This window comes from Chiloscyllium punctatum, chromosome 1 (genome assembly GCF_047496795.1).
Source record: "Chiloscyllium punctatum isolate Juve2018m chromosome 1, sChiPun1.3, whole genome shotgun sequence".
NCBI classification, from domain to species: domain Eukaryota; kingdom Metazoa; phylum Chordata; class Chondrichthyes; order Orectolobiformes; family Hemiscylliidae; genus Chiloscyllium; species Chiloscyllium punctatum.
In genome coordinates, this window is record NC_092739.1 from 129,338,159 (window position 1) to 129,363,713 (window position 25,555).

The 25,555-nt window shown below is 40.2% G+C and overlaps 1 protein-coding gene across 11 annotated transcripts in view; it reads left to right on the plus strand.

Annotated features, from left to right (window-relative positions):
• Positions 1-25,555, plus strand: part of LOC140479798 (transcription factor 4-like) — a 607,832-nt gene that overhangs the window by 364,902 nt on the left and 217,375 nt on the right. For all 11 annotated transcript variants that reach the window (XM_072574019.1, XM_072573999.1, XM_072574047.1 and 8 more), the window contains 2 exons: positions 12,340-12,475; positions 21,083-21,132. In XM_072574019.1, the coding sequence (XP_072430120.1) occupies positions 12,340-12,475; positions 21,083-21,132 (186 nt within the window). The remainder of the gene's footprint in view (positions 1-12,339; positions 12,476-21,082; positions 21,133-25,555) is intronic.

The following is a 25,555-nucleotide window of genomic DNA, read 5'->3' on the forward strand; positions in this document are numbered from 1 at the left end:
AAACTAAGAAAGATAAGTTCTGTCCAGAAAACAAATAGCTGGGATGCACAGCAACATAAAATCCATGAATGGGGAAAATGGATACAGGTGTAAGTTGCTGCACATTGGAACAAAATGTGGCCAGATGTGCACTGTTAATTTAAAAATCACACAACACCAGATTATAGTCCAACAGGTTTAATTGGAAGCACACTAGCTTTCGGAGCGACACTCCTTCATCAGGTGATAGTGGAGGGCTCGATCGTAACACAGAATTTATAGCAAAAATTTGCAGTGTGATGTAACTGAAATTATACATTAAAAAATTGATTGTCTGTTAAGCCTTTCATCTGTTAGAATACAGTGATAGTTTCACTTCTTTCATGTGTAAATCACAAAACTTTTTTTAAAGTTGCATTCTCTGGTTAGCTGTTAACAATGGTGATAGCTAGACAATATGTTGAAGGTGTTAGTCCCCTGTGTTTTCTGTCTATGACCTGATGTTTAGATTGATTCTAATCTAAAAAGTGAGATAAGAGTTTTACATAAATTCATGCAGTTTTTGAGCAAAGTGCAATGTAACTCTGCAAGTACAAATTCACCCCACAAAATATATGTGTGCATGTGGGTCTTTGTCGGTGTGTGTGTGTGTCTGTCTGTCTGGGGTGGGGTTTGTGAGTGTGAGAAAGTGTGTGTGTGTGTGTAGTGAGTGCAGAGTGTCTTAAGTCTGTGAGGGGGTGCAAGAGTGTGGGAGTGTGTGTGTCTATAAAGGTGTGTGTGGGTATCTGTGTGCACGCCTGTGTCCGTGTGTATGTGAGAGTGTGTGTGTGTAGTGCAATGGTGATCACCTGTAATGTGACATGAACCCAAAGTCCTGGTTGAGGCCTCCCTATGGGTACCGAACTTAGCTAGTGTCACCTAGGGGGCATGCAAGTGTCAAGGTGGCTGATAAGACCACCTTGGTCATCTGAATCTTTGGTCCAGCTATATTAAAGGTCTTCATTCCCTCCTGTGTTACCTCCATGTCCTCTGTAACCTGCATGTCCTCCCCATTCTTCCATATCCTTTTGGCACCTACATGGTAAATTATTCAGTGATCACAAAGAGCAGAATTCAGGAGTTATGTGGAGATGAAAATCCAACTTCAAAAATTGTAATAGACCTTTCATTTTTGAGCTTTTGAGAAGATTTGTAGCTCGAGTTGTGGATGTAGTGGATTCGTTTGCTGAGCTGTGTGTTTTCCTGCAAACGTTTTGGTGCCTCGCTAGGTAACATCATCCGTGCATCTTTAATAAGATGTAAGTGCTTTGACCTACCTGATATTTGTCCATCTCTGTTTATTGGTACTTTCAGTTCTGTATCTGAGTGGTTTGTCCACAGGATCCAGTTCAATGTGTCTATTGATTGAGTTCCAGTTGAAGTGTCAGGCTTCAAGGAATTCTCTCATGTGGGCTAAGATGGTTACATCATCCCAGTTGAATTTGTGTCCTTTATTGTGGTTGGAAATGAGAAAGTACTGGTCATATCTGTCAGTCAGTGGCGAGCTGATGCTCCTGCACTCGTATGGTCAGTTTTCTTGATGTTTGTCCGATGCAGTGTTTTTGCACTATCCTTTGGTTCTTAAGGGATAAACCGAAAGAAGAAAACACTACGAGACCAGACACAGTAGTGACCATACCATACATCAAAGACAGTTCAAAGATAACCACCTGACTCCTCAGATTCCTGGGAATCTTAGTGGCCTGGTAAACCAGTAAACACTTTCCACCAGCTCCTCACAAAGGTTAAAGACCCAACACTCTCATCCAACTGGAAGAACGTTATCTCCAAGATACCGTGCAAGGACTGTGAAAAGCACTATATAAGGCAGACAGGAAGAAAACTGATCATACGAGTGCACGAACATCAGCTCGCTGCTGCCAGACTTGATCAGTACACACTCATTTCCAACCACACAGTCAACATAGGATACAAATTCAGTTGGGATGATGTAACCATCTTAGTACAGGTGAAAAAGAGATATGCCAGAGAATTCCTTGAAGCTTGGCACTCCAACCATAATTCAATCAGTAGACATTTTGAACTGGATCCCGGATGAAAACCACTCCAATACAGAACCGGAAGTACCAAGAAACAGGGATGGATAAGTAACAGGTGGGACAGAACACCAACACCTTATCAAAGACACACTGATGATGTTTCCTAGCAAGGCAATGAAACATTTGCAGAAAAACTCACCAGTTCAGCAAACAAATCCACAACTTCAGAGCTTTCACTCACAATACCCATTTAACATCTTAACTTTCCAGAAGTCATCAATCTATTGCAAAACAAACAAGATTCCTTTTGCTAAACTCATCAAAAATGGCAAATCTTTTTACTCGCTTCGCTTAACTGTCAAAATGTGAACTCGGCAAAACCCCCACACCTACTGCAATACATGAGTTTGGACGTTATGAACTCAGCTAAACATTTATAATAGACTCAGCTATAGTAATAGACTTTGGGGAATGTCAACAATGAAGTCAATTGAAATTACAGGAATAGATGCCATTGGTAATTTGTTTTTTCCTTTTGCTAAAGCAGATGGCCAGTCAGTACAGGCCAGCATTGGGTGTCTGATAGTTTTTACTCTTCCTTATAGCTGCCATCTGTGTACATTTTTCACTTTTAAAGGCCTCTCAAATATACATTCTCTACCCTACACAAACTTACCTTCTGCATAATCTCATGACTCACACTTTGCACTTTGATGATGTTGAAGTGCACCCCGCCCCCAAGAAAAATGTGATGCGCCAGAAATCTGAATGTTTCTGGTGAAGTGAGATTAATATTTCCTTTGTGTGTCCATAAAGCAGCCATTGAGCCAGTGGTTTAGGGGCTTGGTGTCAGATCCCACTATGACAGCGAGTGGACTTTGAATCCAGTTAATAATTTTTTTTTAATTGAAGACTGGGCTCAGTAATGTTGAACCGTTACTACGAAAAAAGAATAATTTGGCTCAGATCTGTGCTTTCGGGAACAAAATCCTCTTCTTAACTGCTCTGGGTTACATGTGACTCCATACCGACAGTGTGATTGACCCTTAAATGTACCTGAATTAGCCTAGTAAGCCCCTGAATTGTGGCAATTAGGGATGAACCACAAACCTTGATTTTGCCATCAGTGTTCACATTCCAAGAAATAATGTGCAATTTTAAAAAAGGTATGCAGTTAAGTTCTGCTTAAGGACTCCTATTTTTAATGATTTGTGGAGTCTGACTGACTCTGCAAAAATCCTGCCCAACAACACATGCCATTTTCTTACGAAACCATAGAGCTGCTTTCTTATTGTAGAGAGGTGATGGGTGGTGGTGCAAGCTGAGGGTCAGCATGGTTCAGCCAAGGGAAGAGGTTGAGAAGGTGAGACCATCACATTAACCTCAGGCAGTGTGGGAGTTAAACCATACTGTTGACAATGCTCTGCATTTCGACCGACAGCTAACTATCCTAAATACCACTTAAAGAAAATAAAGGAGTGGAGCACAGTTTCAAATTAATGAAAGGTGAATTTTAAATAAACCAACTTCTTTGCAGTAGAGTACTCAATATGTGGAGTATGGTTCCAGGTCAAATCGTGGTAACAAAAACTTCAGTCATTTGAGAGTCAGTTGGAAGCTGGAGAGCGTAGGCTTTTCAGTTTGGCCACATGAGTGAAAAAAAATCATAGAACCAGTATAATGGAAAAGAGTTTCACTTGACCGATTTAAATGCTCATCCAATGCCCTTTTGAGTACCTGAAATTGAACTTGTTTCCATTACACTTCCAGGCAGTGTATTCCAAATCCAAACTGCTTGCTGCATGAGCAAGATTTATTTTTCCTCAACTTGCATTTACTTATTTTGCAAATCAAATTTAAACTATGCCCTCTGGTTATCAATCTTTTTATGAGCCCAGACCCAATTCTCCACATTTACTCTGTCCAGACGTCTCATGGAGGTCTTTCAAAAACCTCTATCAAACCTCCCCTCGGTCATCTTGCCGTCAGGGAGAGCAGCTTCACCAATCCATCATTATAATTGTTATCTCTGGCACTATTCTTGTAAACCTCTTCTGGACTCTGTGCAATACATTGACATCCGTCTAAACTGTGATGCCAAGAGCTAGACACAGTACTACAACTGACACCTAACTGGTGTTCTATATCATTTCATCGTAACCCCCCTGCTCTTGTACTCTGTGTCCCAATTACTATCTCTGACACCTCGCTCCCCTTCCTGGACCTCTCCATCTCCATTAGTGACGACCGACTTGACACTGACATTTTTTACAAACCCACTGACTCCCATAGCTACCTGGATTACACCTCTTCCCACCCTATCTCTTGCAAAAATGCCATCCCGTATTCCCAATTTCTCCGCCTCCGCCGTATCTGCTCCCAGGAGGACCAGTTCCACCATAGGACACACCAGATGGCCTCCTTCTTTAGAGACCGCAATTTCCCTTCCCACGTGGTTAAAGATGCCCTCCAACGCATCTCGTCCACATCCCGCACCTCCGCCCTCAGACCCCCACCCCTCCAACTGTAACAAGGACAGAACGCCCCTGGTGCTCACCTTCCACCCTACAAACCTTCGCATCAACCAAATCATCCACCGACATTTCCGCCACCTCCAAAAAGACCCCACCACCAGGGATATATTTCCCTCCCCACCCCTTTCCGCCTTCCGCAAAGACCGTTCCCTCCGGTACTACCTGGTCAGGTCCACACCCCCCTACGACCCACCCTCCCATTCTGGCACTTTCCCCTGCCACCGCAGGAACTGTAAAACCTGTGCCCACACCTCCTCCCTCACCTCTATCCAAGGCCCTAAAGGAGCCTTCCACATCCATCAAAGTTTCACCTGCACATCCACCAATATCATTTATTGTATCCGTTGCTCCCGATGTGGTCTCCTCTACATTGGGGAGACTGGGCGCCTCCTAGCAGAGCGCTTTTGGGAACATCTCCGAGACACCCGCACCAATCAACCAAACCGCCCCGTGGCCCAACATTTCAACTCCCCCTCCCACTCTGCCGAGGACATGGAGGTCCTGGGCCTCCTTCACCGCCGCTCCCTCACCACCAGACGCCTGGAGGAAGAACGCCTCATCTTCCGCCTCGGAACACTTCAACCCCAGGGCATCAATGTGGACTTCAACAGCTTCCTCATTTCCCCTACCCCCACCTCATCCTAGTTTCAAACTTCCAGCTCAGTTACTGTCTCCTTGACTTGTCCGACCTGCCTATCTTCCTTTCCACCTATCCACTCCACCCTCTCCTCCTTGACCTATCACCTTCATCCCCTCCCCCACTCACCCATTGTACTCTATGCTACTCTCTCCCCACCCCCACCCTCCTCTAGCTTATCTCTCCATGCTTCAGGCTCACTGCCTTTATTCCTGATGAAGGGCTTTTGCCCGACACGTTGATTTCGCTGCTCGTTGGATGCTGCCTGAACTGCTGTGCTCGTCCAGCACCACTAATCCAGTATTTGATTTTCAGCATCTGCAGTCATTGTTTTTACCTTCCCAATTAATGAAGCCTACACTTTTTGAATAGCTCTGTCTACCTATCTTGTCACCTTTTAATTACTTTTGCATGCACACCTGGTGTCTTTGCTCCTGCACACCCTCTAGAATAGTACTTGTGTTTTACACTGTCTTCCCATGTTCTTTGTACTGAGGTGTAACATCTTACAATTGTCTGTATTGAACATCATCTGCCCACCAATCCACTCATTCCATCAAATTGTCAATGTCATCTTGAAGTTGTACACTGTCTTCCTGACCATTTACAATTCTTCTAAGTTTTGCATTCTCTGCATACCTTGAAGTTGTCTTCTGCACTTCAACATACAAATCATTTTATATATATATATATTAGAAAAAGAAAGTGCCCCTGGGGAACTCCACTGCAAAATTTCCTCCAGCCCAAAATGTACCCATGAAGTATTATTCTGTGGGTTCTAATCATTTGGTCAACTTTGTGTTCTCATAACTACTGTCCCTTTTATTCCATGACCTATTACTTTCCTGACAAATTGTGTGGCACTGTATTAATCGCCTTCTGGAAGTCTATGTACGTTACATTAACAACCCTGTCCTCGTTAAGCCTTTGTTTACCTTTTCAATAAAAAGAACTCCAGCAAGTTAGTTAGACATGATTTTCCTTTAACAAATCCACATTGACTGTTCCACACATTTTTTTCATGTGATATTAATTTTATCCTAAATAACTTTTTCAAAGTTTGTCCACTATTGAAGTTCACGTGAATGGTTTGTAATTATTGGGTCGATCTTTACAATGTTTTTTGAATGAAGGTTTGAAGTTTGCAATTCTCCAATCCTCTGCACCACCCCCAAGTGCAGGGAATGTTGAAAGATTACTGACAGTGCCTCTGCATCCCCGCTGTCACTTCTTTAAGTATCCTTTGGATACATCTCATCCGGTCATGATACCTAAGTAGTGACAGCCCATCATCCTCCTTATCAAATTTACACTCTTCTAGTGAATGAGTTGTCTTCTCCTTCACTGTGGGCTGGGCAGCATCTGCATCAGAGGTTAAGATAGATACCAAGCTTCATTTTAACACCTTAGCCCTGCTTACTATCTTCATGTGTAAAATCTACTTTTGGTCCCTAACTAGCACTACTCCTCTTTTTATCACACTATTACAATTGATGTGCTCATGGAAGGCTTTGGGTTTCCCTTTTCTGTCAGATTCAACCAAGTGGTCTTTTTTGCTTGCATTTATCTCAAAATCTTGTGCATTACACTGTTGTTCAGTTAGATCAACTCAGAGCAATGTCAACTTGAATAGAAGTTGGGTTGGTCCTTGTTTGTAGGGTTCTTTTGAACCGAATGATTTACGATCATGCAGTCAGGTGCAGTGAAGAACTATTTCACGATAAATGTTATGTATCGAGATCAAATTGTTTCATTCTGTCTTTTTTTCATTTTCTGATCAAACTGAGACATCATGATGTTATCATAAACATTCAGAAACCTGGACTTATGCACCAGCTTTAATTGTCAGAGTTGAGCAGTACTGAATCATGTATAGAGGTGTGAGGAAGTCTCCATTTCTGATCACTGTCCATGAATGGGAGCAAAAAGAATGTTTAGAAGAGTCAGGGTCAGTAGAGGGGGAAGCATTACCAGGTTTCTGCTATGGTTACTGCATTGCCTCTGTTGCTGATTGGAATATCCAGTTCCTGTGGCTACTTAATGAGCTGCTTTGAGTCAGTGTTGTTTCTCGGAATGCCTCCTGGCTTAATGCATAATCTGTACACCGGCTGAAGAATCCAAATGGGCATGACTAGCATTAACCAAGTACTCAAGGGACTTCATTGTTTACCTACTGCTGGTTGAATCCAAGTCCCCATGCCTCACCTTTCCTTCTGCAGATTTCAGTAGAAGGGTTGGACATGTCTTGTAGCAGGCTATATGGGATTTCAAGCTTTCATTTGGTCAAGCAAGTGTGGAGGTATCAGTAGTGGATGGCCTGAGGTGAATAATGTTGCAGCAGTGGAAATAAATATTCTTTGTGATGTGAAGGATGTAGGTCAGAAACTTGGTTTCTTGAGTTTGAGTCAAATGCTGAAGTTATGAAGTCTATCTCTACCCTAAAGCAGTAGTAGACAGGGAGATGGCGATTCTAATTGATGCTGAGCCATTCTAGTTGTGTCAAGGGCTTTGGCTTCAGCCTTTCTACTGTTTATCTGGAGAAGGTTGTGTATTGTTAGTCATGGTTACATTGTAGAGGAAAGCATTTATTGTCTGCGCTAGCTCCCTCCAGTTTATTAAGCTGGTCCCACTCAACCAATCTTTCCTCAAATCTCTGCACTTTATCTCTTCAGGCGCTTACCCAATTAACTTCTGAAAACTGCAATTAAATTTGCAATCATCACCCTCTTGAGCATTACTTTCCAGGTTCTGACTATTCATTGCATTTAAAAAAAAATTTTTTTTACTCATGTCGCCATTCTTTCTTCTGCAAATCATCTGAAATTTGTGTCCTTGACTTCTCAATTCACCTATCAAGGGAAAAGTTTCTCACTATCAATTCTGTCATGATCCTTCCTGATTTCAAATAGCTCTATTCAGCCTTCTCGCAGAGTTGCCCTAGCTTTTCCAGTTTTATTCATAGAACCAAAGTTTGTCAAATCTAGAACCATCCTTTCTAAAACCTCACCTGCCTTCTCCGTACGATGGTTAGGACTGGAGATTTGGGCGGCACGGTGGCTCAGTGGTTAGCATTGCTGCCTCACAGCACCAGGGTCCCAGGTTCGATTCCAGCCTCGGGTGACTGTCTCTGTGGAGTTTGCACGTTCTCTCCATGTATGCGTGGGTTTCCTCCGGTTGCTCCAGTTTCCTCCAGAGCCCAAAGATGTGCAGGTCAGCTGAACTGGCCATGCTAAATTGCCCACAGTGCTAGGTGCATTAGTCAGAGGGAAATGGGTCTGGGTGGGTTACAAGTCAGCTTGGTTGGTCCGAAGGACCTATTTCCACAGTGTAGAGAATCTAATCTAATCTAATGCTGCAGTTGAGTAGTGTTTTGTTATAATTCATTGTAACCAGCTTGCTTTTTCAATCTGTGCCACCATCTATAAAATCTAAGCATCCCAGATATCTTTTATTACCACTGTCTTAACAAACCCTGCCACTTCCAACAAATTTTGCGTATATTCCTCCAAGTCTCTCTGGTCCTTCACTTCCTCTCTAATGCTACCCATATTTTGTAATATCTCGCTCACTGATTTTACCAAACTGCATCCCTTCACAATTCTCCGCATTTCTTCTGCATAAGTTTGATTATATTCTCTAAAAATCTATCACTATCCTCATCACAGTTCACAATTTTGTGTCCTCAGCAATTTTTTTACTATTCTATTCTGTGCATCAAATCTAGGTCATTAGTATATATTAAGGAATGCGGAATTCCCACTACTGACCTATGGGAAACCAGACTATATGACATCCTCCAGTCCTACAAGCAATGTACATAACCCTTATTTCAACTTACTCAGCCAACTTTGTATACATGTTGCCTTTGTTCTTTTATTCCATGGGTTTCTACTTTCCTGGCAAGTCTAATGAATGACCCTTTATCAGTGCCTTTTGAAAATCCATGTATACATCACCCTAAGCAACCATCTATTTCAAAACAAAATCAGTCAAGTTAAACACAATTTGCCTTTATAAATCAAATTTGAATGCCCTTAATTAATCCACACTTGTTTAAACGACTATTTGTTTATTTTATCCCAGATTATACTTTCTCAAAGTTTTTGTACTGATTAAACTGTTTGGTGGATTTTTTTCTTCTGTACATTTTTAACAGAGTCATAGAGCTATACAGCATTGAAACAGGCCCTTTGGTCCAACTCATCCCTTCCGACCAGACATCCCAAATTTAACTAGCCCCATTTGCCAGCATTTGGCCCACATCCCTCCAAATCCCTCCTATTCATGTATCTATCCAGATAATACTAACAATTCCAATATAAATGGTGCTAAGTGACTGTTCCTCCCTTTACATCCTGTCCAAATATTTAGTTCATAGAGGTGTACAGCATGGATACAGACCCTTCGGTCCAATCCGTCCATGCCGACCAGATGTCCCACCTGCCAGCACTCGGCCATATCCCTCCAAACCCTTCAACACGAATTTACTGTAACACGGTTGAAGAATTCAGACTATTATTTGTAGAATGCAAACTTTTGCTCCCTGTATTGGTTATAATGTGATTCCAACTTCATTACTTTAAATGTTGCTGCAGTTACACGATTTTCTTATAACGCAGGGTTGCCCAGGAATGGAAATATCACGTTATATTGGAACTGACTGTACATATGTCTTCACTGATCTTTGTCTCTTCATATACATTTTGTAATTTTTGGTCAATTTTCATGTTCCCTGCAAGTTTACTCGCATACTGTATTGTTTCTTTCTTAATCAATCCCTTTATCCTCCTTTGCTAAATTGTAAACTGCTATCGATCTTCAGGTCTGTTGTTTTTTCCTGGCCAATTTTTATGTCTGTTGAATCTAGTACTATTTCAGATTAATATCACCCATAAATACAGAAGTTTCTTTTTAATTTTTTTTTCCCCTGTTTAATGCCATTTCCAACAACACCCTGACAGTTTGGACTCTGTACACAACCCTCACAAATGTTTTTTTGTCCCTTGGTGATTCTTAACTCTACCCATACAGATTCCACATCATCAGACCTAGTATCCCTTCCTCTGCTGTATTAACAGCCTGTTTAACCAAAATGCAACAACATAGGATTTTCCTTTTTGTCTGTCCTTCCTAAGTACTGAATACCCTTGGGTCTTCACTTTCCATACCTGGTCACCCTCCAACTCTGTCTGTTGTAATCCTAACTATATCATACTTGTTTTAATTTATTTGTGTGATTACATTACCCACTTCATTGTCAGTGCTCTCCACATTAACCTACAACACTTAAGACTTGTCTCTTTAACATAACTCGTCCCATTCCCACTATTTTTTTCCACTGTGACCCTGATACCCTGGCCTGTGATTTCTCTGCCTATATCTTTTCTTATACCCCTTTCTATGTTTTGTTCTTGTCGTTGAACTCCTCCCCCCATCCTAGAATCTCATTTAAATCCCTTAAAATTGAATTCCCTATAACTATCGCATTCCCATACCTTTCATTCCTCCCCTTGGGGTTGGTTAGCTCAGTTGGCTGGATGGTTGGTTTGCAATGCAGAGTGACATCCACATCATGAGTTCAGATCCCATACTGTCTGAGGACACCATGAAGGGTCCTGCCTTATCAATCTCTCCCCTGGCCTGAGGTGTGGTCACCTTCGGATTAAACTACATCAGTCGTATCTCTCTAATGAGAGAGCAGCCCTGTAGTCCTCTTGGGCTATGGCAAACTTTACCTTACTCCTTCGCTATGCAGCAGAGCCAACCATTCTGCAAAGAAATTTGATTGTTGCTGCTTTCCCCTGGTAGGCCATTCCCTTGACAGTATCCAAACAATGTCTGTTTTGCTGGGGAATAGGCACAGGAGACTCCTACACTGCCTGCCTACTCTTCTTATTGTGCATGGTGCTCACCCATTCCCTCCTTGCCTGCAGTGTGACCACCTCTCAGTATCCACAACACTATTCCCAACTGCAATTCCAGTTCCAAAACCCAGGCTTCCAGGAGCTGCAGTTCGAGATGCTTCCGCGCACACATGCTGGCCCAGACACTGGAAACGTTCTCAGCTTCCCACTTGGAGCAGAAGAGCACAGCATGGACTTGAACTTCCCAGACGTGACTTACCCTTTAAATTAAACTTTTTGGAAGATGCATAATATCAAATACTATCACTTACTCTGGGGCTCTTATTCCCTGCTCTTCAGTACTGTAGAAGGTAGTCCTTAAAAATTATGAACACAAAAAACAGCAAAAAGCGCCTATTTCCCTCTGCATCAAATTCTCACTGTGCTCCAAAGTCTCAAACACACACACACTCTCTCTGTCTTACTCAGGATGTGCTCTCTCCCAACTGCTCCACGAAGATAACTTAACTCTATATCCTTCCTAGTTAGATGGTGGTCCTGTTGCAGTATTCAACTCAATTCTGTTGCAGTACTTCCATTTCTTCTTCACTCTATCTCAATAGTTATACTGTCTTTGACCACACAATGATGGACCCTCTCTCTCTCCAGTACTGTCGAATTCACCTCAATCAATATTGCCAACGCATTTTCTTTCATTTTTTTTCTTCATTCCTGCACCAATCGGCTCAGGCTTGAAGGGCCGAAGGGCCTGTTCCTGGACTGTAAATTTTCTTTGTTCTTTATTCTTTTCTCCAGGGTTATTTAGGACCAAGTCCGACCTTCGTTTTTTAAAGCCAGGCCTTTGTTATCACCACACCATTTTTCCCATATAACTATCTCCATCTGCAGCTCACCGGTCTTGTATACCATGTTAAATAAAGGCACTACAATTTTTATTTAGATCTTATTGCATTCTAACATTTGAATAGTTAGCTATTCAGAGTACAGACTAAAGGATCATCAAAGAAAGAGCAATACATAATTCTGAAAGCAATTAACATTTGTTTAATGGGGCAAAAAGTCTCATCTTGATGTTGCCATAATCTTCTCCTCCTCCCATCATTGCAGATCCTATGACATAAACTTGTAGTCATAATGGAATTGGTCAGTGGGTCCAGTACTGTCTGAAGAATGAATACAACAGTCAAATGAAGCAGTAAAATTATGAATTAGTTCTAGACTAGCTACTGTCAGACAATAAAAACAAACAGATTATCCTAACAATTTGTTTTTTTTTTTATTTACAGTCAAGTCTCCTTGGGCCTGACATAGGTATAGGCAGTCCAGGTGCCATATCACCTACAGGCACCAAGCCTGGCTCACAGTATTATCCATATTCCAGCAATAATTCCCGTCGGCGACCAATACATGACTCCTCAATGGGTGAGTGCTGTTCTACCTTTAACTTCCATTTTTGAACTCACCACTTTAATCGTTTTAAAGGCTTCTGTTGGCCTTTTTGCAACTTTTGAAACAGTCCCATGAACTGATATCCCAATGAAAACTATCTTGGTTTTACTTTTGCTAAGTGTTGTAAATTATCTTTTGAGAAAGTGACAAGCGTTCTTGTAAGATGAAGTGTGAGAAACAAATAAGTTCTTACAGGAGTGAAAAATAAAAATTGCATTTAAGGTTATTTAAAAAAAAGATTCAGTGTAAAAGAAAAAAATGCATTTCAACTATTGGCTGCTGCAGTTTATCTTGCAGGTTCTGCCAGTTTTGAATTACTGCATTTCAGGCATTTGCTGGCATTTCTTTTATCCAGTATTACTGCAACACTACTGATGGAAAATATAATGTGATATCTCTCTGTCATGGCCATACAGTTTGAATTTGTCGATCCGTAATTAGTTGGAAGGATTCAAGAGATTATTGTCACTTTTCTGGTTGAAAAACAAATCAGAATTGACAACAGTTACCTAAGAATCCTGAGCAGAAAGCCCAGATTTCTAAAATGCTTAATGCTTCATTAGGTCATGTAATAGATGGATTGTGTTCTACAGAGGTTTGGGTATGCTAGGGTCCGGATTTTCTGAGAAGTGACAATCTCTCACAGATGCAACTCTGTCCCTCCTTTTTTATGAAAGGAGAGAACTTGTATTTCTGAGAGTAGATTTCATTCAGGGCCCCTTCAGTAAGGTGGTGCTGTGCTTTCACTCTGACAGTTCTTTCAGAGAGAGAAAAAAAATCACGACCCTTTTCATAGCTGTAGCGTTCCAGAGCTTAAAGAGTCAGAATCTCAGACAGTTGCTTTTAACAGTTGCTGTTAAACAATAAATATATAAGGGAAGTGTGAGGTTAGGGGCCTAGGGATTGGTGTCCTAGTTGGGTAGGTAGTAGGCTGCCAGGGGTAGGTTGCCAAATGGGATGTCAAATGAGAGGTGGGTTCGGTGTCAAGTGAATACGGTGCCAGGCAGCAAGATAAGTGATGTAATGTTTAGGTCCCGATGAGTGGTAGGAATCGAGTCAGGGTAGCTGGTTTTGGGGGTTGAGTTGGAGTGTCAGGTCTGGTGGTAAGGGATGGCAGTTCAGGTGCGGAAGGAGGCTAAGAGTATCGAATTGAGGGCAGATATAGTGGAGTGCGAATCAGGAGTGGGAAAGGGCTTATTGATTAAGGGTCTGGGGGAGTCCAAGTGCTGTCAAAGAGATGCAGTTAGGGGTGAGTAAGGTAAATACAGGGTCAGTTTAATCATTAATTTGGGGGTTAAATTGTGTGATTACTAGCCTAAGTTTTCCTGAATAGCTATTTCCTTAATTTAAACAGAACCCTACAAATTGTCTGATTTAAATAAAGATTGTCAGAGGGTTCCAGATATAGGGGAATTGACCAATGGAATATTCAGTTTCACAGGCAATTTCTTGGGAGTCTGCTATAATAAATTCCACTGTGTCCCAAGTGCAATTTTCATCTATGCTGGAATATTGTCTGTTTGACCATAGGAAAATTCAGCCATTGGTATATCACTATTTTGTGTTGTGAGCAGAGTATCAATTACACATCATAATGGTACGTGAATTTTTGTATCAGGTCCTTTGAGCTTACAATTTTCTAAACATGGGCTATATCTGAAGAGCGTTTGAGCTTTATGAATTGTTAAGATGTAATTTTGTCTTAATAAAACCCAAATATAAAAACTGCATAGTACAAAATTCGTTTGACTTGAGCATGAATTTCCCCTTGCCACACCCAATACCATATTGGTACAAAAATGTTCATTTAGATTAATGACACATAAAGTATTTTGTCTATTTGGAAATGACTGGCTGCATTTTCCAAGTAGTTACAATTACAATCAAATTGCAATTCCTGCTCATGTTTTTCACCATTACGACTCAATTCAGCTTTTCTGCCAGGAGATTCCAATCATGGCTCCTTCAGAAATGCAGGGTATTCCTGAAATTTAGTGGGTTCTTAGTCATGCAGGATGGTTGAGGAAGTTAAACCATGCCCTTTACTGTATTCCGTCTCCAATTTAAATGGATCTTTTCATAAGGATCCCAACGCAGGAGAATTGCCCATCAGAATCTTCAACTTCCTGATTAATTCCCTCCAAGGTAACCTCATCAGGGACACTGCAAGATCCCAAATGTGCAGATCCCATCTTCCCTGCAGAAATGACTGTGTGGCTGTTGGTAAATCTGAGCCAGTTATTTCTATTATGAAAGGTACTCATGATGATCATAAGTAGTAGCAAAACGTTTGGGAGATATAAGGTAGCCCGTTACCATCAAGAGGGATGAGGTGAAGGAGGAGAGATGATGGGAACAGAAGGCGAGCAGTGGAGGAGGAATTGGGAAAAAAAAATGAGGAATTGGTAAAGGAGTAGAAGAAAGAAGAGTTGGGGAGTGAAGGGAGATGATGGGATCTGGGAGGATGCATCTTTCTTAATGGAGTGATGAGGACTGAATGGACAGTGGATTTGTTCCTTTGGGATGAGAGATAAGGGTGGTCTTGTATATTAATTTGTAGCTCAATGAAACAGGGAGAAGGTTCTTTCTGCTCCACTAGATTCTGGGACTATGAGAAATATGGTTGTATGGCTTCTTGAATTGAAGATAACTTCATAGTCATCTTTATAAAGATGATATTAGATTCCCTACAGTGTGGAAACAGGCGCTTCGGCCCAACAAGTCCACACCGACCCTCCGAAGAGTAACCCACCCAGACCCATTTCCCTCTGACTAATGAATCTAACACTATGGGCAATATAGCATGGCTAATCCACCTGACCTGCACATCTTTGGACTGTGGGAGGAAACTGAAGCACCCGGAGGAAACCCATACAGATACTGGGAGAATGTGCAAACTCCACACAGACGGTCACCCAAGACTGGGATCGAACCTGGGACCCTGGTGCTGTGAGGCAGCAGTGCTAACCACTGAGCCACTGTGCCGCCCCAAAGGGATATGGTGCTTTAAATCATGTGTCTGTGTCCTAGAGTTAACAATGGAGGAGACCTCCAGAGAAGATTTATAATTGGTGTGAAATTTGTTATTTTTAAAACTCTTCAGGGAGTGGATACCTTCCATTTGAAAATATTCTCCCAACATCCCATTTTGTTCTTCTGACATATAAATGACTGAATAAACATCAAAATAACATCATATAAAAGATATAATGCATTTTTAATAAGTTAAAAATATTCACATGCACTGTTACAAAGTTAGCAGGAATCATGCAGAAGCTGATTTACTGAAAATGTCTTTAAAAAAACTAATATGTAAGGGACAAGTTAGGAATTTTGGAATTTCCATAAAGATGTGATTTTTTAGAATTTAATCAGCCTTTCTACACAACTGTTTCCTTAAATGTATTTGTCATGAAGAGTGTTTGGATTTCAAGAGCTGCCGATCCCTACAGTTTTTATAAAAAATTTATAGAATATCCACTTATTGTTTGGTTGCTTTGTCCTGTCAACGTGCTTGGCTCCAAAGTTGGAAAGTAAGACGCTGGAAAAGCATAGCAGGTCGGGTAGCATCTGAGGAGCAGGAGAGTCAATATTTCAGGCATAGGCCCTTCATTAGGAATGTGATAAAAATATGAAAATAATTATTCTGTTTTGTGACTAAAAGTTATTTGCTTTAACTTCATTTGTTTAGTTTTCCTCTTAGAAAGCGTAATGTTGCAAATAAACCTTTAAAAAAAGCCACTGGGTGGCTCAGGATAATGCCATGAAAGGTGAGTGCTTCGCTCCAAAGGTGGTCACACTGTAATTAATTACAGATAATATGCAGCAAACCAAGTGATTCAGCATAATGTCATGAAAGCCGTGAGTGACTTATGAATGGCATTAGAGCTCAAAAGAAAAGTTGAATTTCAAGAAGTAATGTGATGTTGCTGCTCCTTTAACAAGGTTAGATTGTTCTTGGGTTTTATTTTTAGAGAGAGTGGTAAACACAGAGACTCTGAGAGATCTAGGTTTGATGAGTTTTAGAGCCAATTTGAGTATAGCTAAAAGATACTGGCTGAGGCATAAGGCTTTCAAGTTTAAATAAAACACTTGTACAATGAAAGGAGGGTGGCCAGCTCTGCCAGCTCAGCTTTTCTCTGGTTTGGTTTGGTTTGGTTTTAGCAGGCAGTCAATTGTGAAGCTGCTGGACCCAAAGAAGTAGGTCCAAGCTAATCCTCTCTCTCTCTCTCTCTCTCTCTCTCTCTCTCTCTCTCTCTCCCTCTGCTCTCTCTGACATCTCTCCTGTAAGACCTTATGTTTGATTTTTCCTTTTGGTTTTTGCCAAGAGGTGTTTATGGGGATTGTTGAAAGTATTTGGAACAGCATCATTAAGTTTGGATAACCTGTTGGGTTTTCGTATAGGTTAAGTTATTCTACATTCTGTTCTTTTTTTTGTTTTGTATTTTATTCAATAATATTGCAAATTAATTATGTTTGGTCTAAGACTAAGTGGTTAGGCTAGCTGCATCACTCCTGGAATATCCAGACGACACCTGCTTAAAGCACCTAGCAAAGTTAGGGTCCAGGCTGCTTTCTTGAAATGTTTTGAGGGGGTCTGGCCTGGTCCATAATAGTAATTAGAATTCTAACTCTGTTCCTAGTAGCTTGAGATTCACTCTTGTATTTCATGACGTTACCATGAGCCACCAACTTTTTAAAGGATTAGTTGCAACATTTCTAAGAGGAAAAGTTAAAGCAAATACCTTTTGGTCCCAAAGTAGATTGTCAGTAATTATTTTCTGTTTTTTTGGCATTCCCTTGCTGAAAGTGATGTAACCTGAAAGAAAAGATGTCAAGAAAGTGACAGAATTCAAGCCATGTGGATCATGTGTGCGTTGTAATAATATCCTGTCTGTAAAACAGCCAAATTCAGAGTATTATACTAAACTCAAATGTATCACAAAAGCCCTCTCCTGAACCTGCAGTATGCTTCACACAAACATTTGACCATAATTTAGGAGCGGGAGGAGGCCATGCAACCCACGAGCCTGCTCCACCATTGAAAACTATCATTAATGATCTGCTTGCTTTCAAATTCCACATTTCCATCCACCCTATAAACTTAGATTCCTTTGACTAATAAAATTCTATCTGTGCCTTTAAAATAATGTTAACTGACATGGCCTCCATTACCTTCTGAGGCAGAGTGTTCCAAAACAACACAATCCTCTGAGAGAAAATAAAATCTGCTTATCTTTGTCCTGAAAGGGTGAGTACCTACTTTAAAAATGTGCCCTCTCATTCTGGACTGACCTAAAAGATGAAAAGTCCTTTTCGTATCCAACTTGTCAAGACTGTTCAGCATCTTGCATGCTTCACTCAAGTCACTCCTCACCCATCGAATCCCTACAGTGTGGAAGCAGGCCATTCAGCTCATTCAGACCACGCCAGTCTTCCGAAGACCATCCCATCCAGACTCACCCCCCTACTCCATCCCCATAACCGTGCATTTCCCATGGCTAATGCACCTAGCCTGTACATCCCTGGACACTGCAGCCAACTTAGCATGGCCAATCCACCTAACCTGTACATCTTTGAACTGTGAGAGGAAGCCACAGCACTCAAAGGAAACCCATGGCAGACATGGTGAGAATGTGCAAACTCCACACACAGTCGCTCGAGGGTGGAATCAAGCCCGGGTTCCTGGTGCTTAAGGCCACTGAGCTACCATGCTGTCATACAGAATGTTCCAAACATTTGAACATAAATTGGGCGCAAGCAAGTGCACTCTTCTGAACTCCAATTGAAATAAGCCCAGTCTGTATAACCTTTCTCATAGACCAACCCACCTATTCCACGTATTAATTTAGTAAACCTACTAGATGACCTTTGGAAATAGTGAAATATTTTCAATGTCCCCTGAAGAGATTAAATAGGAGAGGAATTATCCATAACAGGACAACGTACGTAGCATGTGGAAGGGACCCATTTCTAACAAAGGATGTATATTTGTTTTCATAGACTATCTACAGCGTGAAAACAGGCCATTTGGCCCAATAAGTCCACACTTACCCTCCAAAGAGTATCCCACCCAGACCCATGCCCCTACCCTATTACTCTACATTTCCCCTGACTACTGCGCCTAACCTACAAGTATCTAAACACTATGGGCAACTTAGCTTGTCTAATTCCCCAACCTTCATATGTTTGGACTATGGGAGGAAACCAGAAGAAACCCACGCAGATGTGCTGACCGTGGAGAGTTTTCAGAGGATGTTTACAAGAATGATCGCTGGGATTTCTGACTTTTCACATGAGGAACAGTTGAGAACTCGGGGTCTGTACTTGATTGAGTTGATAAGAATGGAGAGGATGTGATCTGATTAAAACATATAGACTACTGAGAGGCCTGGATAGAGTGAATGTGGAGTTGATGTTTCCACTAGTCGGAGTGACTAGGACCCAAAGGCACAGCCTCAGAGTGAAGGGATGACCCTTTAGAACTGAGATGAAGAGGAATTACTTTAGCCAGAAGGTTGTTAATCTGTGGAACTCATTGCCATATAGGGCTGTGGAGGCTAAGTTATTGAGTGTATTTAAGGCAGAGGTAGATATGTTCTTAAGATAGATTGGTAAGGGGATCAAGGATTACAGAGAGAGGCTGGAGAATGGGTTTGAGAAACAAATTAGCCATGACTGAATGACAAGGCAGACTGGCCTAAATCTGTTCCTACATTTTCTGGTCTTGTGCAGGCTTGTTTGCTTAATAATCTCATTTCAATCTATTTAAGATGAAAAAATATGGAATGACATCAGAGGCCTGAAGAACAAAGGTTAAACAGTTTAACACTGGAATACAAACTTTGAGTTGACTTCATTTCTCAGCCAATAGTCATTCTCTATAAATATATCCATAGGAATTGCTGAGAATTATCCAGATTGTAAGATTATCAACCATGACAACAATTGCAAACTTGTTTTACTTGAAATAGCACACAATTTTTTTTTATATCAATTGACTTTATATATGATATATGTATGGATGTTATCATTTACTTGATACATAACTCTGATACAATCCAAATTTTGTACTTAAGGAATAGAAACTGTCCATTAAACTAACAAATTCAACTCTTTACTTGTGCATGTCAATGTCAAATATTTAGAAAGAGTGGAGGTCTTGCAACTAAAAGACTTTGAAGTTGGACCACAATATAAGACCATAAACCCCCCATTGTCAAAAACTTAGGAAAATGATCATCAGTTTATAATGACCAGTGAAATTGACACTGACATGAATTACAGCAGTGCTTGTGAGGAGTGGCCACCTGTGAAGTGCAGGCACGTGTTCACAGTTCCATCTGTGATTTACAGTTTTAATGAACCTGCCCTCTGAGATTGTTTCACATTATAACAGCAACATAAAAAGTGATGATATAGGGGTTGAGTGTTTTCAGATGCGATTTTAATTGACAGCCATGTGGAGGGGACCACCTGTGAATAAAGACCACTTTTTGTGGGAACCACGGGTGGTCACTTTGACAGGTTTAGCTGCATGTCCCATTATTCATTGGTGAATATCAGATGCAAGTTGTCAAAAATTATCAGGTGTTCCTATGGAGTTGCTGCTGATATTAATGCATGAAACCGTGAATATATGCTACTTAGCTAGATAGCACTATTTAACACGACAGGTCTTTTCTTATTACTGAAATTGATCTTGACTTTTTAGTATCCCCTTCTATATTCAAATTTCATCTAACATGACCAGCATTCTTTAGTTAATTCAAAGCATATCACTTATTTTTCAGCTGACTTTACTCTTAAACCTTCCTTTCTGTTCAAATGTAAAGTTGGAAAAGTAGCTTTAGAATTGGAAAATTGCATTACCGTTATGTTTTTTTGCAAGTAGGGCTTTCACATCACTTGCATGCTGCCATCTCCTGGACGACTGTCTGAAAAGGTCACGTACAATGGAAACTAATGGGTGGGAGCTGTAGCTGATTGTTCCTTTGGTGGCTCAATTGTTAAAAATGCTGCCTGGAATGATCTTAAGCTATAGAAACCTAAAAGGGTTTAATCCACAATTTTGTTATTAGCTGACCCAAGCAAAGTGAGCTTTGTTGTTAACCTTGGCAGGCTAAGTCTGAAAAGGGGAATAATCAACCAGACTTCCCATAAAAACAGAAAGAACTGGAGAAACTCAGCATGTCTGCCGGTAATGGTGGAAAGAGAATTAATGTATCATGTCCAGTATGACTTCTTCACAGCTCCTTTTCTGTGTGTTGTCTTACCCAGGAACTATGGGAATGCAGATATACAATGGTAATATGGTTTGATGCAACTATGAAAGATCCACACTATAATGATTTGGTGAGATTCATTTTGGTCAGATACATTTTTATGAATTACCCATTTGGGTGAGGTACATATGTATATTTCATATCTCCATTCATCTATATTCCAAAACTTTGTACTCATCTGTGTAAAGACTGCCATTTCATTGATGTAATGGAAGGTAAAATTGGTGAGTAGATTTGACAAGCAGCCCTGATTTAAAGGAGATGTTTGCTAACATGTTAACTTACTGATTTACAGAGATTCCACCGAAAAAGGTTAGGAAGGTTCCTCCAGGCTTGCCATCTTCAGTAAGTTCCATTGTTCAATTATCATGCTACTGTGTGTCAAAATATTGATGAGAGCATTTTGAAGTGTTGTGCTTTGTATGAACAATCAGAAGTAAAGCCTTATGTAACATGACTTCTTGTTGCTGGAGCAGTAAAGATGCGTTCTACTTTTTGGAAATCAGCATGTATAAAAATAGTTTGTCAGTCACTTTTTTGCGTAGCATCATGTGACCTTTGAAGAACAAGAGAGATATTACCTGTCATTTTAAATTCAACCATTAACCATGTTGGTAGGTCAGCAACCCACTTTGGAATTTATATAATTGTTGTAACTTCATTTTTTTCTGTCTTCAAAATGTGGCTACATTAATTTACTCCTTGGGCGAAAGCTGTTAATGTCTATATTGCAGAGCCCATATTAAAACTGAGCTTCAGTTTATGATTTACCCTTGTTTCCTAATAAATCAAATTGTTTGCATTTTTTCCTCCTTTTTCAAACTTTACATCATTAGGCTGTGTTTTCTTATTATTATCTATGAAAAGACAAATAAGATAGACCACCTGTTGAAGTACAGTTCTAAACAGCGGTTGCCCATTGGTATATCGTTTTAATGGTCATTCATGTGAGAATCTTGGTGGCAAGTGTTGGAATATCACAGCCAAGGCTGATTTCTCATCTTGACCTCAGCAAGCATACGTTCCCCAGCAGGTATCGCAGAAGGAAAGCTGGCATATATTTTTCCCCTCTGGTTGAATTTCAATGGTAGTAGACACCAAAGTATAACACACTATTGACATTCTTACCTGATCTGCAAACTTATCAAAAATCAAAGCTAAATGTCACAAACTCTGATTTTTACAGCTCATTTACTCTGTCACTTTTACGAACTGAGGAATTAAAAGATCGTTTCAAGAATTTTGTCTTCATCTGTATTGAGGGAGAAGAGCCAGTTATTTTTGTATAACAAGAAACAGTATGGTGATTTACTTCTCATCACAGTGGAATGATTTATATCACGTTGTGTCTGGCAAATACTTGCTTTTTGAGTTAAGCCAATATTTGTAATTCACTTACTTTAGTGTTAAAAACTGCCTGAACAAGAATTCTATCTTTTTTTTAATGAATGATGGTTACATTTAAACTTGTTTTACTTTTCAACATTTAATAATATGTTAAAAATGAAGACAGCTGCACTTTGGCACTGTGCTTAGAGGAAAATGCTCATTTGGCACTTATTAAATCTGTAAAGATACTAAAGTACTGTAGAAAGTTTTCAAAAAGTAAAAGTTTATACAATTTGTAAAATACATAAAGAGCAATTAATGGGTTTGCAGTGCTTGAAAGAATGGTGGCAAACTATGGTTGACCTCAGTACAGATGCTCTCACGGTGCAGTAAAAGCTTCCAAAAAATGAATTACAACCATTCATAACAGTAATACAAGTCGTTCCACCCGATATCTTTACAGACTCTTGAAGCATTAATTGACAATACGTGACTTTAGGCTGTTTGGCATATTGTATTTAATCCTTGTCTTATTCTGTGACCCATCGAAAAGCTACAGTGACCATGAGATCACTTTTTTTTCCACACTTCATAAAGTCAGGTATCCAACTGGGATAACTGGCAAAGGCACTTTTTGTAGAGTTCTATCCTGTTTGTGCCTACATATATAGCCTGCAGTAACATGCCTCGAAGTAGTCAATCTTTGACATTGATTGCATACACCCAAAAGAGAGGAAATGTATCTCTTAGTTCAGTATCACTTGTCAGCCTCTTGAGTTTGAGAGATTTTTTTCCCTCCAGTTGTACACGTTTAGTGTGTTAATGTATCATAAGATTTTGATCTATGCTAAGATCTCAGTTGAGTTTGAGTATGATATTAATGCACGATAATATGATGTTGCATGGTATGGCAACTAATAGGACCTGTGCTAGTTAGACTGTCCGTTGCACATTTTATATCTTGTTTAACATTTGAATTTTGTTTGCAGGGAAAGTTGCTGAAAGCCTTAAGTTGATGTCATCATATTTGTGGCAGTTAGCTATCTGAGACCTGAGTCCAGTAAATGCAGTATATTTCCTGTTATGGATCAGACCAGACCCCCTCAGAATACTTTAAGAAGGTAGCTTCGGCCGTATTTCAAAGGCAAATGTAATGTGCTGTGTTCCAGATGCAGTTTGACTGGTCTAACTACTTGACATTAAGCAAAACACAATTTATCAAACACTATAGTTAAAATGCACTAAAAGAAGAACTTAAAATAACTTAACTCTATTGAAAAACTTAACAGAATAATAGATACAGTAACTATTACTAATTAACTGTTCCAATATAGTAGCATCCTGTAAACATACCCTTTGGCAAAAAGGCAAAGTTAGAAACAGATCGTCTCGCATGCAATCCAGCAGCAGAGCGAGAGAAAAAATACCAAGTAAAATCTCAGAAGGAGGAGTAGCTCAGAGATACTTAATGCAGCTTCCAACCCTGTTGAGATTCCAACAACAACTGCTGCTGACTCTCAAAGCTAAAAAAAACTAGAAATCCTAGTTTGTAGAGCTGACCACACCCATCGAGGCTGCTTCTATCGTTCCAACTTTAAACAAAACTTGTGGGCCTCCCAAGTTGTTTACTTCATGAACCTTCACTAGCTAGCTCATTACCTCTGCCTTAAAACTGCTCCAAAAAAAGGGACAAAATATGTTTCTTAAAGCCATAGAATAATCACAATCCTTAACCAGTTAGATTGAGAAGGCAGTGGGTGAATTTATTGTCAAATTAGATCTAGAAAGATTAGTAATGTCTTTTTTAAAAAACGTTAATATTACCAATGAAAATACTTCAGCCTTGTAAGAGTTATTATTTCATAGGAGAGAATTCAAGTGGCTGGGGCAACACATATCACGTTGTTAGAATATTATTTAGACCAAAATGGACAAGACCTAATGTTTCTGTATCTGAATCAAACTCTTAACATTTGCCCGTACCTGTATTTTTGTTTTTGTCGCTGTTTACCTATTATTTAGGTATCTATGCTATTTAACTATCTGACCTGCCTGTATGGCTGCGAGACACAGCTTTTCACTGTGCCTCGGTATACGTGACAATAAAATCTTGTCCTTACTGTAAGGTTTCTGCACCTCCACATCCACACTGGTAAGACAAATGATGAGATAACATATTTTGAAGCTTTTGTTACAGCAAAACGAAACAGAAGCTTTCAGATATTTGAGTTTACGTAGAAATGGGCACCTCTCTTGAAGCTGCTGTACCATTACCAAATAAGCAACTGTTGGTACCACTCTTTCTTAGACTTGGAGACTTTCTCACAGCTAGTGACAGATATGTAGACAAAGCATGTGATGAAATCTGTTTCCATAGCTATGTTTACCTGGAAATGGTCACTTGCCCATCACAAGAGACTGGAGTTTGAGAAGTACCACTCCCGATTTAAGCATGCCTAATGCAGAGACTCTTCTGCTTTTATGGCCTACTACATACCTTGTTAGAAACACACTTCCTGCAATCATCCGGTCTTGAAGTGAAAATTGAACCTTGAACTTGAGATGAAAGCCACCACTGCACCACGCTTTCTACCCTGGTACCGTTAGACTTAGTGTTGGTTTTCTCAGCAAAGTATGGTCCAAATCCAGGTGCATTTCCATCAATCACAGCAAATCCAAATTTGCTGACAATAAAGAGAAACATTGGGTTCGGCAAATGTTCAAATCCAAACACAACAAAGAAACAAAACTAATCCTTCATCCAGTTTAAGTTGCCCGACTTGGCTTTGTTGATCAGTGCCATGAAAGGAAATGTGTCAAGCCGGTTGGCAACAAAACCCTGGTGTCGAATATCATCTTCCAAGCTTGTTAGTTTCTGAAAAAAAAATCAATGCAGTTTATTTTGTTATTAAGCTATTAAATATTCTTCACCCAGTGTCCGCAGACTCTTAATCAGATCTCCTATATTAAACTTCTCTTTAGCTTTCAGTTCACTGTGTTTGAGCCTGCAGAAAGGGGAATGCAAGATTGGTGTCTGAATCTTGCCAAGGAGGTTCTTTTACAACAAATGTCTCTGCTTAATTGATGAGCTCCATTGTTCATTTGAGTTGAAGTAAAGCATCACATCAAATCTTTGAATGGTATCAGATATACCTTGCCTACAAAGATTCTCAGTGAATTTAATTGAATGAGAATAATCATATTGAAAGTGAAATAATTTCGAAAGAGTGAGAGGATGGAGAGAAGGTTGAAAGACGTTAATCATGTGGCATGTCTGTATCCTATTAAAGTGCAGCAGGCAGCTATTGTTTTGTTTGTATTTCACCATCTTTTTTTGAATAAGGCCAGTGTCCAAGTGAAGCTTTGATGCGGTCAGTGGCAGAGGAATAGGGCTCCTTGATGTTCGCCTGACTAACAGCTGCCAGTGGAACTTTTGCAG